The sequence below is a fragment of the Tauraco erythrolophus genome, chromosome 6 (genome assembly GCF_009769465.1).
Source record: "Tauraco erythrolophus isolate bTauEry1 chromosome 6, bTauEry1.pri, whole genome shotgun sequence".
Lineage (NCBI taxonomy): Eukaryota > Metazoa > Chordata > Aves > Musophagiformes > Musophagidae > Tauraco > Tauraco erythrolophus.
The window spans coordinates 17,319,681-17,335,175 of record NC_141470.1 but is presented as its reverse complement, the minus strand read 5'-3'; the positions used below and the strand labels follow the sequence as shown (position 1 = coordinate 17,335,175).

The 15,495-nt window shown below is 39.8% G+C and overlaps 1 protein-coding gene across 6 annotated transcripts in view; it reads left to right on the top strand.

The window, feature by feature from the left end:
* Positions 1-3,797: 3,797 nt before the first annotated feature.
* The window catches only part of LOC104378144 (uncharacterized), a 44,381-nt gene continuing 32,683 nt past the window's right edge, over positions 3,798-15,495 (top strand). For 5 of the 6 annotated variants that reach the window (XM_086614087.1, XM_086614086.1, XM_086614083.1 and 2 more), the window contains exons 1-9: positions 3,798-3,845; positions 7,627-7,684; positions 8,340-8,483; positions 9,555-9,701; positions 10,839-10,961; positions 11,375-11,542; positions 11,918-12,103; positions 13,588-13,710; positions 13,905-14,018. In XM_086614087.1, the coding sequence (XP_086470213.1) occupies positions 7,640-7,684; positions 8,340-8,483; positions 9,555-9,701; positions 10,839-10,961; positions 11,375-11,542; positions 11,918-12,103; positions 13,588-13,710; positions 13,905-14,018 (1,050 nt within the window). In that variant the 5' untranslated portion in view covers positions 3,798-3,845; positions 7,627-7,639. Of the gene's footprint in view, positions 3,846-5,715; positions 5,735-7,626; positions 7,685-8,339; positions 8,484-9,554; positions 9,702-10,838; positions 10,962-11,374; positions 11,543-11,917; positions 12,104-13,587; positions 13,711-13,904; positions 14,019-15,495 lie in introns of those variants that run through there. The other variant, XM_086614085.1, reaches the window with a different exon arrangement.

Sequence of the window (15,495 nt, the reverse complement as noted above, 5' to 3'; positions counted from 1 at the left end):
GTTGGAGTGAGAGGAATGAGGAGGCTGACCAGCGAGGCGCTTCTATTTTGTATAGAGGAGGAGGAATTGCTAAGATAATAGAGCACTTCCAAGACAGAACTGTGCATTAAGTAACTCACTATTGCGCTAACGGGGGCATCTGGATACTGCTTATATAAATATTATAAATACAAAATGCATTTAATAACAGCAGCATTCCTCCAACTGGAAGAGATTTTAATGTGTCTGAATCTTTATGTGTCTCCGAGGGGCTTACACGTTGCTGGTAAATACAGTACCTCCTAGGGTTGGCATCATAGCAGAGAAGTTAGGCTGCAAGCTAAGCCTAAACATTCAAGCCAGCGTTATCTGTAAGATGCTCATGTGTGTTCAGGCAGAAACTTATACACTGCAGTTTCTGACTCGATAACGCCGTGTTAATATTGCACTAACAGGACTGTGGAAACAGCATTCTGCATTTCAGGGAGAGAGAAAAGAGCAGCTAATTGGCTGTGGGATCCCCTGAAAGAAGTAGGTTGTCTTTTCCACTCCCATTTTTCCAAGAATAATTTATACATTGAGATAAAATAAAGATCTGCAGATGATTGGATGCTCCATCCCTGGAGACATTCAAGGCCAGGTTGGACGAGGCCCTGAGCAACCTGATCTAGTTGGAGATATCCCTGTTCCTTGCAGGGGGGTTGGACTAGATGACCTTTGAAGGTCCCTTCCAGCCCTAACCATTCTATGATTCTATGATATTATCTTTATGGGTTTATATGCTGCATCGATTACAGTATGAAAACTTACAGCACAGGAGAAAAACTGTTCTGGAGCCTAGAAAAGTGAAAGCTTAAAAATGCTTTTGGTTTCTTTCACTTAAGTGGAATGAATAAAAAAAATGTTTGGAGCAAAGTTTTGGAAAAGAAATTTTTCCGAGATGAGAAACTAACTCTAGAAGAGTCAAGATGATGACATAGATGTAAACATGAGGCAACAGAGACCTAAATACAGAGCATTTCCCCAGACAACACTGATATGCACATCCCCATGTATGAGAGCTGAAAATTCTGCAATTCTTGCTTCCTGCAGAGACTACAGGGCAGGCTCTACTTTCAGACCAATCTTTCTTTATATGCAAGCCATCTATATTGATGTCTTTTTGCATATACCTTCTGTTTCTGCTGCTCTTGATTTTACCTCAAAGGCCCAGATGTTTAGGTATGGATGAGGATGGCTGTGCTGTAACAACAGCTGTTAGCAGAATTTCAATATTGCAGATACAATGCTGAAAAATCTCTGCTCAGAAATGAAGGAGCAGGAAAAATTACTTGAATACAGATGGACTTAACGTTTTGGACTATTACATCTGAACTCTTCCTCCTGCATATGAAAATCTCCATGTATGATCCAGTGTTGGTTCTATTTAAGTGGTTAGGAGTCTTGTATTGACTTAGGTGCTCCCAGGATTCAGTTCCCGGCACTGATCTGAGTCTAGCTGAATTACTCTTGACATGCTACTGCTGTTCAGGAACAATAACTCCACCATTCCTCACTGCACAGGGTTGGTCTGATGCTTGATGCAATTTAAAACAGCCACTTGGAGCACTTTGGTGGCACATTCATTCCTGTTTTCTTCTTTCTGACAGCTATTCAGAGATGCTACTTTGGGGCAGGTTTGGAGAAAGACAAACCAGGCTATGGAGATACTGCAGGATGAGGCTGAAATCGTGAAGGTTACAGGTTGAGCAGCTGGAGGTTGTGGTCAGGTGCTCCTCTGGTATTTGTTTTGGAGACTGCTGCAAACCTAAATTGACTGAAGCAAGACAGTGCAAACATGACTGTCTACCTTGTGCTCTGATGGATCAGGAGGACTAGTTGGTGAGTGTAATGAGAATAATGGCTTAAAAGTTTCCTTTGCTTTTTAAAGATTCAAGTTTCCTTTGGGTTTCATTAAAATGCATCATATATTTGAATCACTAACTAGCCCAACAGTGTCTTGAGGGCGCGACACTGCTTTTTTTCCCTTTTTGTATGATTCCCAAAGAAACCTTTATTCACCTGAGCACTCCACGCCGTATTCAAGCCTGCAGTGCTGTAGCTCATTTCATGCTCATACTCCTATGTCCAATGATGCAAATGTCTTCTGGAGAACGTCAGGCACCCAACATCATCTGCTGTCATATTACTAAATGTTCAAGGCATGATGAGAGCACGCGCAACGCAGTGTAATCATTTAGCTTGCATCCGAAAAAACTGAAGCTGGAGTCTGCAGTGTTGCACCAGGAAAAGATTAAAGTGATTAAAACAACCACCACATCTTGAAATCTAATCACTTTTAAAGTCTGATGGGTTTCTTCCTTCCTGTTGCCGGACATTTTAATGTTGTAGTGTCCTGTAAATTAAGGCTTATTCTCTGTTCCATGTGCTATAGGATGAACTGATGCTTGTCTGGGAAACGCTGGAGCTGGAGCTGGGCCACACCAGAAGCCAGACAGTGCAAGCTACTGCTAGGAAGCTGCAGTTTGCACACAGGAAAAATGACTACCTAAACTCTTACCAAAGGCAAAATAAGAAAGCTGCTGCTGTCAGACACAACGTACAGCTTACTTTTGTACTTATGAGCATGTTCCACTCCACAGAACACTGAAGGTGGTTTTCTTTTTTTCTGCTTAGAAAAAGGATTTTCAATCCATTCCTCTCCCTGCAGGCAAGATTAATATAACTATTGTTATGAAAATTCTCTTCCCTGACTATAGAACAACCAGTCTTTGTAGTATGAAAGTGTTTTAACATTATTAATATATATTAGTTCACATTATACACTGTAATGTAATGAGGTAGTGGAATTTTACTGGAGATGCTGATATTGTTCATACTTAGGAATATCAAACTAAAGGACAGTCCTGGAAAGAAAGACTTTGCTTCCTGGAAGCTTAGAGCTTTCCACGGAGGATAAAAGATGGTCCTGAACAACCAAAATAATGCCAGTATTGTGTTGTACCTGAACATTTGAAGGGTAGAAGGACCCTGTGTAGAAGGTAGAAGCACTACATTTGGGGTGCCCCAATTTGCCTGGGACACCTTGTGCACATCAGCTATTTACTTTTGGATTTCTCTGCTTTGCATCCCAGCCTCTCCCCTCAGTTGGCACGCGATGTGGGTTTTCGCAATGCTCTGAGCATTTATACCCTTACTGACCCTGGACACCTCCACTGAAGGAAAATTCCTTCTCTCTACAGCGAATTTATCAGAGGGCTTCATCTTTTCCTAATGTTTAACTTCATCTTCCTTGCTGACATTTCAGTCTGTTACGATCACTGTCATTACACGCAGGAGATATTCTGGTCCTTTTTGCAGGATCACCTTTCTCCCCATACAAAGTACCGCCAGCTCCTTCAGCCTTTGCTCGATCATTCTGTTCTCTTCCACTGAATAATTACCTTTATCTCACTTTTTTAATTGCCTTGGGGGGGTCATTCCCCCCCCTCGGGTAACGCTTTTTATCCGGTTTTATTTGCTTGCCGAGGTCGCATTTTGCACAGTTTGCAGCCCGTTGTACTCCAAACCAGCCGCAGGCTTTTGCTGGGAGGAGTACGACGCCTTCATCACCTCCGCGGGGCAGGTGCCGTGGCCGGAGCGGGGCGGGGGGACCGGACCGGGCGAACGCCGGTGCCGCCGGCGGGGGCCCCGCACGCCGCGGCTGCGGGCGGACCGCGCTCCTCCGCGCCGCCGGGGGGCGCTGGCGCCGCCGGGTGGCGTCTCCTACCGGGGCGTGGCGGATGCTGCGGGGGCCGCGCTGAGGAGGTGGCGGCGGTGACCGGCTGAGGTGCGCGGGGCCCGGCCGGCCCACCGGAACCCCGCAGGTGAGTGGGGCCGCACGGCTTCGTTCCGCCGTGTTCTGTTCTCTTCCCGCCGCCGGCAGGCGCTGCTGGGCCTCGGCGGAGGGTGCCGCGCCGGTCCGGGGCGGGGTGTGTGTGTGTGTGGGGCGGCCGGAGCCCCTTGGCGGAGCAGGCCGTGCCCGAGGAGGTGGGGCGGGGTGGCGGCTCCCGGCCAGCCCGACCTCGGCGGGGGTTTGTGTGGGGTGGCGTCCCCTGCCTTGTGCCTGCGTCTGAGCCGGTCGGAAAGGCGCTCCCCGCCGCGGGGCTGCTGGGCTTGAGGCGGTCACCGCGGCGAGCCCCGCCGAAGGCGCGGGGGGGAGGCGGGGGGTGTCGCGCACCTCCAGCCGCAGGCTGCTGGTAGCGCTGCGCTGCAGAAGCTGCAGGCAGAAGGGACTGCAGCCGGCTGCGCTGCTGGAAACAGCTGATTCTCGGCGCTGCGTGTGCACCTGTGGTTCCGGTACCTTATTTGTCCAGTGGCGGTGCACTATAGAAAATAGTACTTCCCGTGTTGTATATATTTTTAAGAGGAAAAGGTGGTCAGCGTCATTAAGAAATAGTGTTTATAACAGACACCACTAATAGCTGTGTAAGTGTACTGTTATGTTAACTTTATAGAGTGCGTGTGGTTTAATTAACACGGCTTCAGTGTTTGTGCTTCTTTGCTGTATGTCATATGTTTGTGCAGTTTTTATCGAAGAGCTTTTAAGTCATAGATGGTACAGATTGTTTGAAAACGAGTTTAGCTTATTCAGCAGAAGAACCAACATCTTGGCAAGCCATCGAACAAGGACAAAAGCAAAAATGTGCGGGTACAATAAGAAAATAATTACATTAAAATGCTTTTCTTTCAGTACGTGTTTTTAAATCAAAAACTTTTCCTAGGAAATGGATTTAAAATAATAAAACACTTGAGTTTTTACACACTTCTGCTATTGTCTGCTTTTTTGCTGTAGTCTTGTGAAAGAGAGGAGAAAGGGGACTACCATTACCTTCCTTGGTAGTAAGAGGAGTGGAGTTCTGCCTCAGTGTTTTCTTCCATCGTCTATATTTGTGCAAGAGAAGGGGGAAGACCCTATCTTAATAGCTTTGTAGTACTAGAGAACTCAAATGAGTGCTCTTTGAAGCCATTTTTAATATCAGAATACACTTTCAATAGATGCGGGGAAAGTTATACAAATATGAGTAGATCTGTGGAAGTTGGCAGACTGTTTCTCTGCCGGATAATGTCTAATTAGGTATTTGTAACAATGCAGTTAAATATCTTACTGTATAGATTGCTCACTCTCAAGCTGTGAGATTTCTGTGACTGCTTCAGTGTGAGCTGCTACTGAAATCTGTCCTGCCTGCTGTTGTGTGCTCCTGAGTGCCCCTTGTACTGGGGCCCTGTGATATCTGACTCAGGGGAGTTAAGTAGGCTGGAAACTACCCAGATGAATAATACATGATTAGGTTTTTTTTTAGCTGGATTTGGCTGCAGCTAGTGCTGAGACAACAGAGTGGATGAGTATGAAGGCAGAGGTGCCAATGGGACTTTTCTTTTTGGTAACATCCCCTTATGATAAGAACTGAAACCTCAGTTGTACTTTTAAGCATCAGAAGAAACATGTTTCATAAAATTAAGTGGGCCTCTGGTGTATCTTGTAGAATTTGTGAAAGGTTTGACTATCCTGCCTGTTACTCTTCAGTGAAGAAGAGCTTAACAGAAATGAATGTGTAGTGGATGGCAAAGAATGCTTGTCAATGCAGTAGAATAGAAGAGAATCATTTAGGTTGGAAAAGACCTTGAAGATCATTGAGTCTGACTGAATATGCAAGACGAAGAGCAGGATGAGATACTGGCAGTGATGAAGCAACATGAAACCTTGAAAGTGAGGGTGAGCGGTTTGAATTTACACGGGAAAGACAAATTATCTGTCACTGTGAAAACTTCAGAGAATGCAGCCACAGATAATTTGGACTCCCTGCTTCTCTTATGCTTGGTGCCTGATAATGCTGTGTCCAAGACATAAGCTGCCAAAGGCGGGAAAATGGTGATAGAAAACTTAATTGAATTGTGTTTAGATGTACTGCAAGGAGAAGGGATCGAGTTGAGCAATCCAGCATTCTGATTGCAGCTTCGCCAGCTTCGGTACTTTAACTTGCTGTCTCTACCCCAGAACAAAAGCAAAAACATTGGTTGATTTCATGCTGAGTAAGGGAAGTCTGTTCAGTTTTGTTTCCCAGCTTGATTTGGAAAAGTCGTCAATATTTAGTGTCTCTGATGTAAATAAAAATACTTCAGAAAGTAAAAGTTGAGGTATTCAGATAGGAATGCTGGCACGTGAAGTGAGGAAAAGTGATTGCATCAGAGCTGCAAATGAGCTAAAATATTCATAAATTATATACAAACCCACCACCATGTTACATCTAATGAGTCATTTTGCCCTCATTGTGCCTGAGTAACCTGTTTGTGTATCTAGAAATGAACTTTTCACTGAGAATAGATTTGATGTTACGACTTTGGAGGAGTTCTGAGAGGAGGTTTTTTTCTTTACAAGTTCTGTAATTCCTGTCCCCAAGACCGTGGCTCCTTTGTTGATTTTGTTACAAAAGGTTCTTTACATGATCTAGTTTGGCCATGTAGATAATACAGGCCGTAGATTGCAGTCTGTGATTGCTGGTTTTAGCTTTGAAATGATAAACAGCTTTAAAAGGAGCCTGTGCTATCACTCTGCATACTTTTTAAGATAAGCTATGTGCTAATGTTTAATGTAAACTCTTTTCAAAATCCAGGTCTGATCTGTGTGTGCATATTTCATAAGTCTGTAATATAAATTAAAAAGGACAGATCATTTTCCTCTGGATGTTGCTAGCTGAGAGTGAAAATTACTGAACAGGTAGAGCTTCTCTTTTCACTTCATGCTGCTATTGGGAATATTATCCAGAGGTCGAGCAAGATATGTTAGTCTGCTCTTAAGATTGTATCTCCAAGACACAATTTGGAATTTACTGCATGGGCTCTTTTGTAGACTTGTCCATTTTTTTTTTCTCAACCAAGTTTGTCACTATTATTCAGTAGAAGTTTTAACCTTTGAGCTGCCTTGTACCTACTCAGTCTTTAGGATTTTGCTTTTTAAAACCTTCTTGTGGTTTACAATTGTGTTATTAGGAAGCTACAGCTTTCCATGTCTGGTACTTCAGTGCCATTTAGAAATTTGTGGTACTCGATTGTCAGCAAAAGAAGCAAGGAACGCTTGCCATTCTGGGGTTTCAAATGCAGGTATTTTATATGCTGATCAGTGACCTCAAGGGTTGCAACACTTGTTTTGTTTTTCAGATATGCAGAAGTTGCACAGCTATTAAAGCAGTTTGGTGTTTAATGTTTTTAGTCTTTATCTATGGTTTTATAGAAATAGGCATTGATATAATCCCTGTTTATTACAGTGCCAGACAGTGTTTAAGCTCAGGTTAAATATTAGCAAACTGTATGTGGTTTGTATCTTCTGTTTTTATGTGGGAGAAGCAGCTATGCTGAATAATGCTTTGTAGCATTTACTCTTGAAAGACTTTGGATTATTTTTGGTAGTGTCAACATTTTACTGACTAGCGGTTTTTAGAGAAGGCGTATAATGCGTGTGTAATACATAATTAATTCTCAAGAACTAGTAATGTGGCGGAGATCAGAGATACTGTCACAATTGAACAAACAAATTAGTTTCAAGCGTTTTACAGTGAAATACTTAGAAGTATGAGTTAATGTGGTATTATTTAATTTATTTTTTCATAGCCATCGTGAAACTATGTGGAAATGGGGTAGTGGACATGATTCTCCTTCCAAAACAGTAGTAAGTATGAATTACTATTAAAAGAATATTTTCTTAAGAATTTCTGACTTGGGGAATCTTTAATTGATGATGTACTAATCATTTGCATTTGCTCTTTTGTAAATAAGTTGCTTAACTAGTTTTGCCATGACTCAGTTTTAGAGCTCTAAAAGTCAGGTTGGGTTCTTGCTTCCTGTCTGCTTGGTATTTAATCTCTCATGTGTAACACAGCTGCTCTATTTCTCTTCACTGTGCTTATCTTGATTTAAGAAAACATCTGTAGGAATTGCATAAGCTTTATCCCAATCGTATTTTTTTGTGTATAGTATACTCAATATCAATGTTTTGTTGCCACTAGGTTCAGTAACACTGCTAGTGGTTGTTGTGACACAAATCCAGTAGATGAGGAAATTCATCGTGCTTTGATGGTTTTTGCTGTATTTCAAACTGACCAGTTTCTAAGGTTTATAATTTCCTGTATCTATCAAACTTGCCAAGAACAGGCTGGTATAGGTACATACCATATATGTAAGTTTTAGTATTGTACTCTAATAATAGATCTGCTGAATATGTTTTAAAAAAAAAAAAACGCAAAGAAACACCAACTGAAGCCTTTTTGCAGAAGTGGTATTGTCAGCACTGTTTGGTTTGTTCAAAGTATACTTAACGTGCGCAGGGTGCGGGCTCACACGATGCAAGAAGCATGTCGGTGACGGATTTGACTGAACAGCTGACAAGTACTGAACAGCTGGTAGCACAGCTAAAGGAGCTTGTCAGAGAGAAGGATGCTGAGCTTCGAAATAAAGATCTTCAGTTAAAGGTACCGTGTGTGAATTCTCTTCAAAAAGACTGTTTAAAAAACCCCTTCAGTCCTGTTTATCATGAACCGTTTTTGTAGATACAGGCTTATAATCAGTTATAGCAGCTCTAGGAACACAGGAAGCGTTGCTCACAATTAGCTTTTACGGTTCCTGGGTGTTACCGCTTTTTGCCAGTGTGTCATCTGTTCCAAAATTATAATTGGGTTTGGGTATTACACAGGCAACATGTGTTCCTTGCATGAGCAGATGCACTTAATAATTGCGAGAGACAGACTGACTTTCCGAGAGCTAGGGATGCATGGTCATTTTAGGCTAAATATGGGGAAAGATACCATCCAAATCATTAATGGACATTTAGTGAGATGCCAGTTTACCTCAGACTGAATTTCTGTAGCTAATTTTTTATTTCTCCTTCCACTATCTATATCTTTTTGTTATGTAATGATCTTACTATTAATACTGCTATATATTATCCTCTACTTTTGACTGCATTAGGAAGGATGGAACTAGAAAGAATTTATATGTGATATCCTGAAGACTTTTGAGGGTTTGTTATTATTTACTCTGTTGTTCTTTAAACAGTCATAAGGTTGGTGTGTTCCTGCAACAGATGTATTTTTACACTTTTTAAAAAAATGTCTTCTGTGGATGTGACCTGCCAAGAGTTAAAATACTGACTTTTCTAAAACTCACTGTAAATTAAGTCATCTCTTTAAACCAAATGAATTAGTATTATGAAGATGTCTTTTTTTTTCATTAAAAAAAAATAATTAACTCTTCTTGTGAAAAAATGAAGCCCTGAATTTGTATTGCTATTAAAAAATAGGAAAATTTCTAACATTATAATGCCCTGGATTCTATACAATGATAATAACCGTGTGCAGAAAGTTTAAATAATGAAAGGAAGGTTGTTTCATGTGTACAGACCTGTTGCATGTGAAATTATAATGTCTTTTCAGAGGAGAGATTTTTTTGGTAACCACTTTAGATTTTTTTTTTTAAATGGAAGAATTGAAGGATACAGTTGTTCATGCAGCCAATTTAGTCCTTCATTACTTCAATGCTTGTAGGAGGAGAAGGAATCTGCTGATGCCAAACTTTCCAAGTTGAAGCTGCAAAACAAAGCCAAGGTTGCATCGTTAACCTCACAATTGGAAGAACTTAAGAAACAGTTATCAGAATCAGGAGGCTTAGAGACAAAAGCAGAACAAAAAAAGGTATGCGTCTTTACATTTTAAAGCAGACATAATTTCTGTAAGGCTGTAGACAGTTTTACATACTGGACTCAATATGTGGAACTGAAGTTCCAATTTTGAGCTGCGTCAAATTGGGATCAGGGTAGGCTGTGTGTGTGCTGTCAATCCATCTGTATATTTCTATTTTATTCTTCTTTTATCTCTCTATAGGAATTTAGAAAATTCTACATTCTTTTCAGATCGTTTTAGTAAAAAAATTCTTACTGATCTTAATCTTATTAGCAGCTCAGACTTTTAACACCTGTGAATCAGGAAGCTAAGTTTTTAAGAAGAAATGAAAACAAAACCTAACTTGTTACTTTAATGTCCAGCATAAAAATGGAAATATAAAAATGTCCTTGGTGGCAAAATGCGAATTAAATGTAGGAATGTCTCATTTAAGTGGCCAGTGTTTTATCGGTAACAAAGATTCTTGGATCTGTTTGTAGTAGCGCAGTTGTGTGAGTAGACTTTTATTTCTTCAAAATAGCGTATTTTGAGTTCATACAACTTCTAAAATAACTTTAGTGAGGCTTTAATCTAGGACATTTGCTTTTTTAAAGGTATGCTGAAAGGGAACAGAAACAGATCAGTTTGTTGAAGTCCATAGGTCTCCTCAAAGACACGCAGTATTTATGCTTCTGATCTATTTTGCTAATAAAATGTACTTTTAGCAATTGTACTTGATTTCTTTTGTAATGGCAAATAATTTCTATAACCAGTAGTTACACCTACTGGGGAGACATTGTGCTTAGGAGCAGCTTAATTTACACTTTTCGCCCCAATAGTCCTTTTTTCCCCTCTGAGTTATATGGAATACAGTTGTCAGATTATATGGGTTACAATTGCCAGAGGAAATGAATGCCCTTATTGCACTTTCGAGTCCACTTTGGAGCAATAATTATCATTAATAATTTAAGTATGAAGATTTTTACAAGCTTGGTACAAATTCCGTGCCTGCTTAGTCTAGCTTCTACATGGAATATGTAGTATATAAGAGAACTGAAACACAAACCATGAGTAACGTCCGCTTTTTCTCATCAGTATTATCTGAATAGGCAGAGCTACAAAAGTCAAGTGTTGTCTATTTACAAAATGGAAAACTCTCTGTTTTTGCAGACGTCGAAAGATGGTGACCAGGAAAATGCTGCGGCAAATCGTGGGAAAATATTAGTACTGAGAAGGAGAATTGAAGAACTAGAATCTCAGATCACACAAAAAAATGAGGAGTTACAAAAAAAGGTGGTGTTTTATATGATGCTAAGCGTGTGGGTTTTCACATTTGTGGTGTAGGTTTGTGTTTAAATATATTTGTTTAAACCATATTATGTATTTAGTTATATGGTACTTTGCGAAACAGATATTCTGAGAGTTTTCTGTTGAATAGACAGAGAAGAGAGAAGTTTATATGCTACATCCTGCCCAAGCAAATGCAGCTGTTGACTGTGGAAAGTGGCAGGAATGTGAATGCTGCACAATTTCAGAGAGAAAAGTTCAGTAATTAAAGATTACAGTTAAAATTGAACCAGGTTATAAATTTCATTGTATTTTTTTCAGTATCCTAAAACAGGCAATAAGGAAATAATTAAACCGTTCTTCTGTGCTGTGGATGGTGGAAGTATAGCTTGCAAGCGATGCTCTCTTCTCATTTTCAGAGTGTTGAACTGGAGGCCCAGCGCTGTCGTGGGGCTGAAATGGACGCTATGCTGGCAGAGAAAGAAAAGAAGTTAGCTGAAAGAGATGCTTATATCATCGACTTACAGATTGCGTGTGGATCAAGTGGTGTTGCCAATGAAATGGTCTTGCCCAATGAAGAATTGAAGGTATATTAGCAGCTCAAATATAAAATCTCCATAGAAGTTTCAAGGAATGAACGAATTCTGGTGTGTTATAGAGTGGATCCTTCTCTGAAGTACAAATCCTTTGCAGTTATTCATGTGAAAAAAATTCTGTACTGATTATTTTCATTTGTGTTAGTAGATCTATATTTACTTACTACTTTTGTCTGTAGCATTTATTTGTATGAGTCTCAGCTTCAGAATCTGCTGACAAATTTCTTTCAAATTAAAAGCTAAACGTGGATTTCGAGTTTAGTGTTGCTTTAACTGAGGGAAGGGCTAGGAGGGGGCTTCATAATGGTTGCTTTATCTTTTTTCTGGGTCCGTTTTTCTAATTGTATTTTGATTTGCATTCTGAAGAATCAGCTGGCTGTTAAAGAGTCATCACTACAAAGCATGCAGATTCTAGTTCAGAACCTTACCAGGAAAGTTGGAGACAGTGAAGAAAAATGTAGCTTGTTTCAGGAACAGATTGAGAGTCTTAAAAATATTCAGAGCAAAGAAAGAGAGCGTTTCCAAGGAAAAGAAGCTACATACATGGAAAATGTAAGTAAACGCACTGTAACAATATTCACATTCTTTGGTGGAAGAAGTGGCATCTTGGCTCTAGTGATTCTATCTCAGTAGTTAAGAAATGCCATTTTTAATTTTGAGTGATTCTTGAATAAAGATCTATATGATGATCAGATGAAATGAGAATAATGAAGCAGTAGGTGGTTTGTGCTGGTGATAATTGAAAGTTTTTTGCATGAAGGGAGTTTAAGGATGTGGCTGGTGTTTGGGCATGGAGGAACCAGCGTGTAACAGAGTGAAATGAGTTGCGCAGAATTCCAATTGAAGAACCTCCAAACATCTCTTTCTTGTAGCACTACACCTGAAGGTGCAAAAACGCACACGTGCAATGGCTGGTAGTGGTTTTGGATTATTGTAATAATTTTTTGCACAAATGGCTATTTGACAGATCACTTTCACTTGTGCTGTGAGCTAGCTGGCACACTTTTTAGCATGAGAGCATGGAAAAAAAAATTATTTTCCTCCTGACTGAAAAACAGCTGAAGAAGTTTGGTATGCTTAATGGGAAACTTTTCTAGAAGTTACCAGCTGATTAATAGGCCAAGACAAATAACAGCAACTTGTTAAATAATACTTAAAAAAAAAAGTGGAACTGGGGAGCGTGTTATCCAGTCCTTGATGTTACCAGGCTCTTCCAAACTCTTCCAACTCCCTTGGAAGCTAAATCTCAGATTTTAATGTGGCGTGCCTGACCTCTCAGCAGTTGAGTTCTATGACACATGAAACTGTTCATCTCAGTTATTTCCCGCATCATTTGATGTCTGAGTTTATCTGTAACAAAAGTGCTACTTTTCATCCTGAACACGACCACACCTGTTCAGCAGCACACAGAGAATTAGTTTTGATACAGAAAAGAGAGAAAAAGACAAACAGTTGAGACTGTAAAAGCCATTTAGGTGACCACAGTGTCATTACTCAGATAGAAATCTGGGTTGGACTTTATGTGAGTTTATTCAGAATATCATGAGCGAGATTCCAAAAGTTATATCTAGTTCTTATAAAAGTGTAAGCTAGCTGACAGAGACATGTTGGAGGTAGAATACAAGTTTTTGAGAAGGAGCCAGCTAGGTTTCAAAGCTGCCATTTGGGCTTAATGGATGGAAACTTGCTAGAAATGAACATTATCAGTGTCACCTTTTAGAAATCTCCAGAACAATGGCATGCAAAAAAGAAAGGTGAAACATCTGTGATATTAAACAAAAATGAATGGTACCGTGATTCTCGTTAGAAGTTTGTTATTGTGGAATTGAGACAAATTTTCTGTAAGTGGAAAGTTTGTCTGCATGTACCACTGACATCAGTAATCACTGACTGATTAGTATGTTTACTGTTAAGTGGAAGCAAAATTCAGACTTAAGATAGAGTACATTACCTTGCTGTACCTTTAGTTAGACAATTCAGTGTGCTTCTACTATACCTTTGAGGACTGGTTTCGTACTTACTTTCTATGTTTTTAGGTACGCGTGTTTCAAAATATTATTCAGGAAAAAGAAAAGGAACTGGAAGCACAGAGAGAAAAACATGAGCAGGAACTCTTCAAATTAGCTGCTAAATCTGATGCAAGTGCTGACCTAGAACAGGTATGTTGTTTTGGAAACCCAATAGCTTGGTTTGACTTAGTCAGACATGGGTATTTGGAATCATGTAATTACTAACCTCTGCAGCACAGTTCAGGTGTTTAGTTGGGAAAATAAAGGTATTTCTTTTCTTCCTCTTCCGAAAGTTTTAACTGCTTTATTGATTGCTTGATTTTTTTTTTTTTTTTTTGCGCCAGCTACTGAAGGCCCTGAAACAGAAGCTCCATGAAAAGGAAGAAGTCATGTTGGGAAGGACACAGGTGATAGATGTCTTGCAAAAAGAACTGGATACGAAGGACCAGCAATTGAAAGTAAGAAATAGCGTGTGTGCACAACTACACTCATCAGGTCAAATGCAAGTTGAAAAAACTGTTTGGTTGTGCAAAAAGATGATTCTGTATAATATATAATTCTAATATATTTAGGCAATTCTCTGGGAGGCTTTAACATGTGCTAATAATGCAACCATGGTTGTGCAAACAAATATTAATTCCAGTTAGGAAATTAATTTGAAGGAGAGGTGAAGTCCATAAAATATAAAACTGTCAGCTCTCACCCATAGTTTGTCTTGATTCATTTTGGGAACTTGCCATGTAGGGAAGGCTTTTTGCTGTCAAAAGATCTTAGTTTCTCTAATTAGAGACTGCAGTGAGCCCCAAAACCGAGGCTTCCTCCCACGCCAAGAGAGTGTTTTTCTAGTAGCTTGCCTTTCCTTTTGCTGTTTCTATTGATTACAAAAGCAATACCTGATCAAGGTTCTTTGTGTTTAAGCATCTAGCATGAGCTCTGATTATAGTCTTTGAGTGGTGCTGCTTCAGTTCAACAATGTAGAAAAAGGATGTTGCAGTCTCTCTGGCTTTTGAAACTCTTTGCTGAAACAGACACGTTATAGCCTGTCTGGGACGTGCCAGGTCCGACATTTTAGCTATACTATTTCTAACAAATTTTCAATTTACTAAGAGGGCTGCCAGAATCAAAATCTTACTAGAAGTAGTTTCAACTATGTACCCAGGTTGATGTCCTGCTCAGGTAGTTAAGATCCATGGTAGTTTTAAGCCTGTTTCATTTGTCTTTCCCATTTGCTATGCCTCCTGCCTTATGCAGGGTTTTGTCATTTTGGTGTGTTTTTTTGTTTTGTTTTTTCATTTGGGTTAGATGCATCTTCCTACAGTGATGCTCTGCAAGAACTGATGGTACCCGGTGCTAGTGCATTGAGGGGACAGAAGTGCACACCTTGAGAGTAGGAGGAAGGTTTAACTATGACAACATGAACTTGAAGCATTTTAAACTGTAGTGGAATCTCAGCTTTAGTATTACAATAGCAGGAGACCTTGCTTTATTTGCATAAGCAGTTTTAACTGTATTTTGGAAATGTTCCTTCTGCTGTTCTGCACAACTTCTTTACTTGGACAGTTTCTATTCCTAGGTTTATATGTCTTGAAAGAAGTTTTTTGAACAGCAGGTCTAATGTGACTGGACTGCTCTGCTACAGTGATACATAATCTTTTCTACCTCTTTATGTATTGAAATAACTAATGTAAAGGCACTAAAAGCACTAATGGAAAACTAGTTAGCAACAAAATATTGTGAATAAGAACTAGATAAATTTACCAACTTTAACTGATATAGGTAACATCTGAGTGGCATTCTAGTGAGCATTCTTACTCTTTGGGATCACTGTTAGAGATCTGTTTGTTTGTTTTTTTTTTTTTTCTTTTTAATATTCCAAAGAATCAAACATTCTTTTTTATTCCATTTTCAGCTATGGGAGAGGTTGCATGTAGTTTA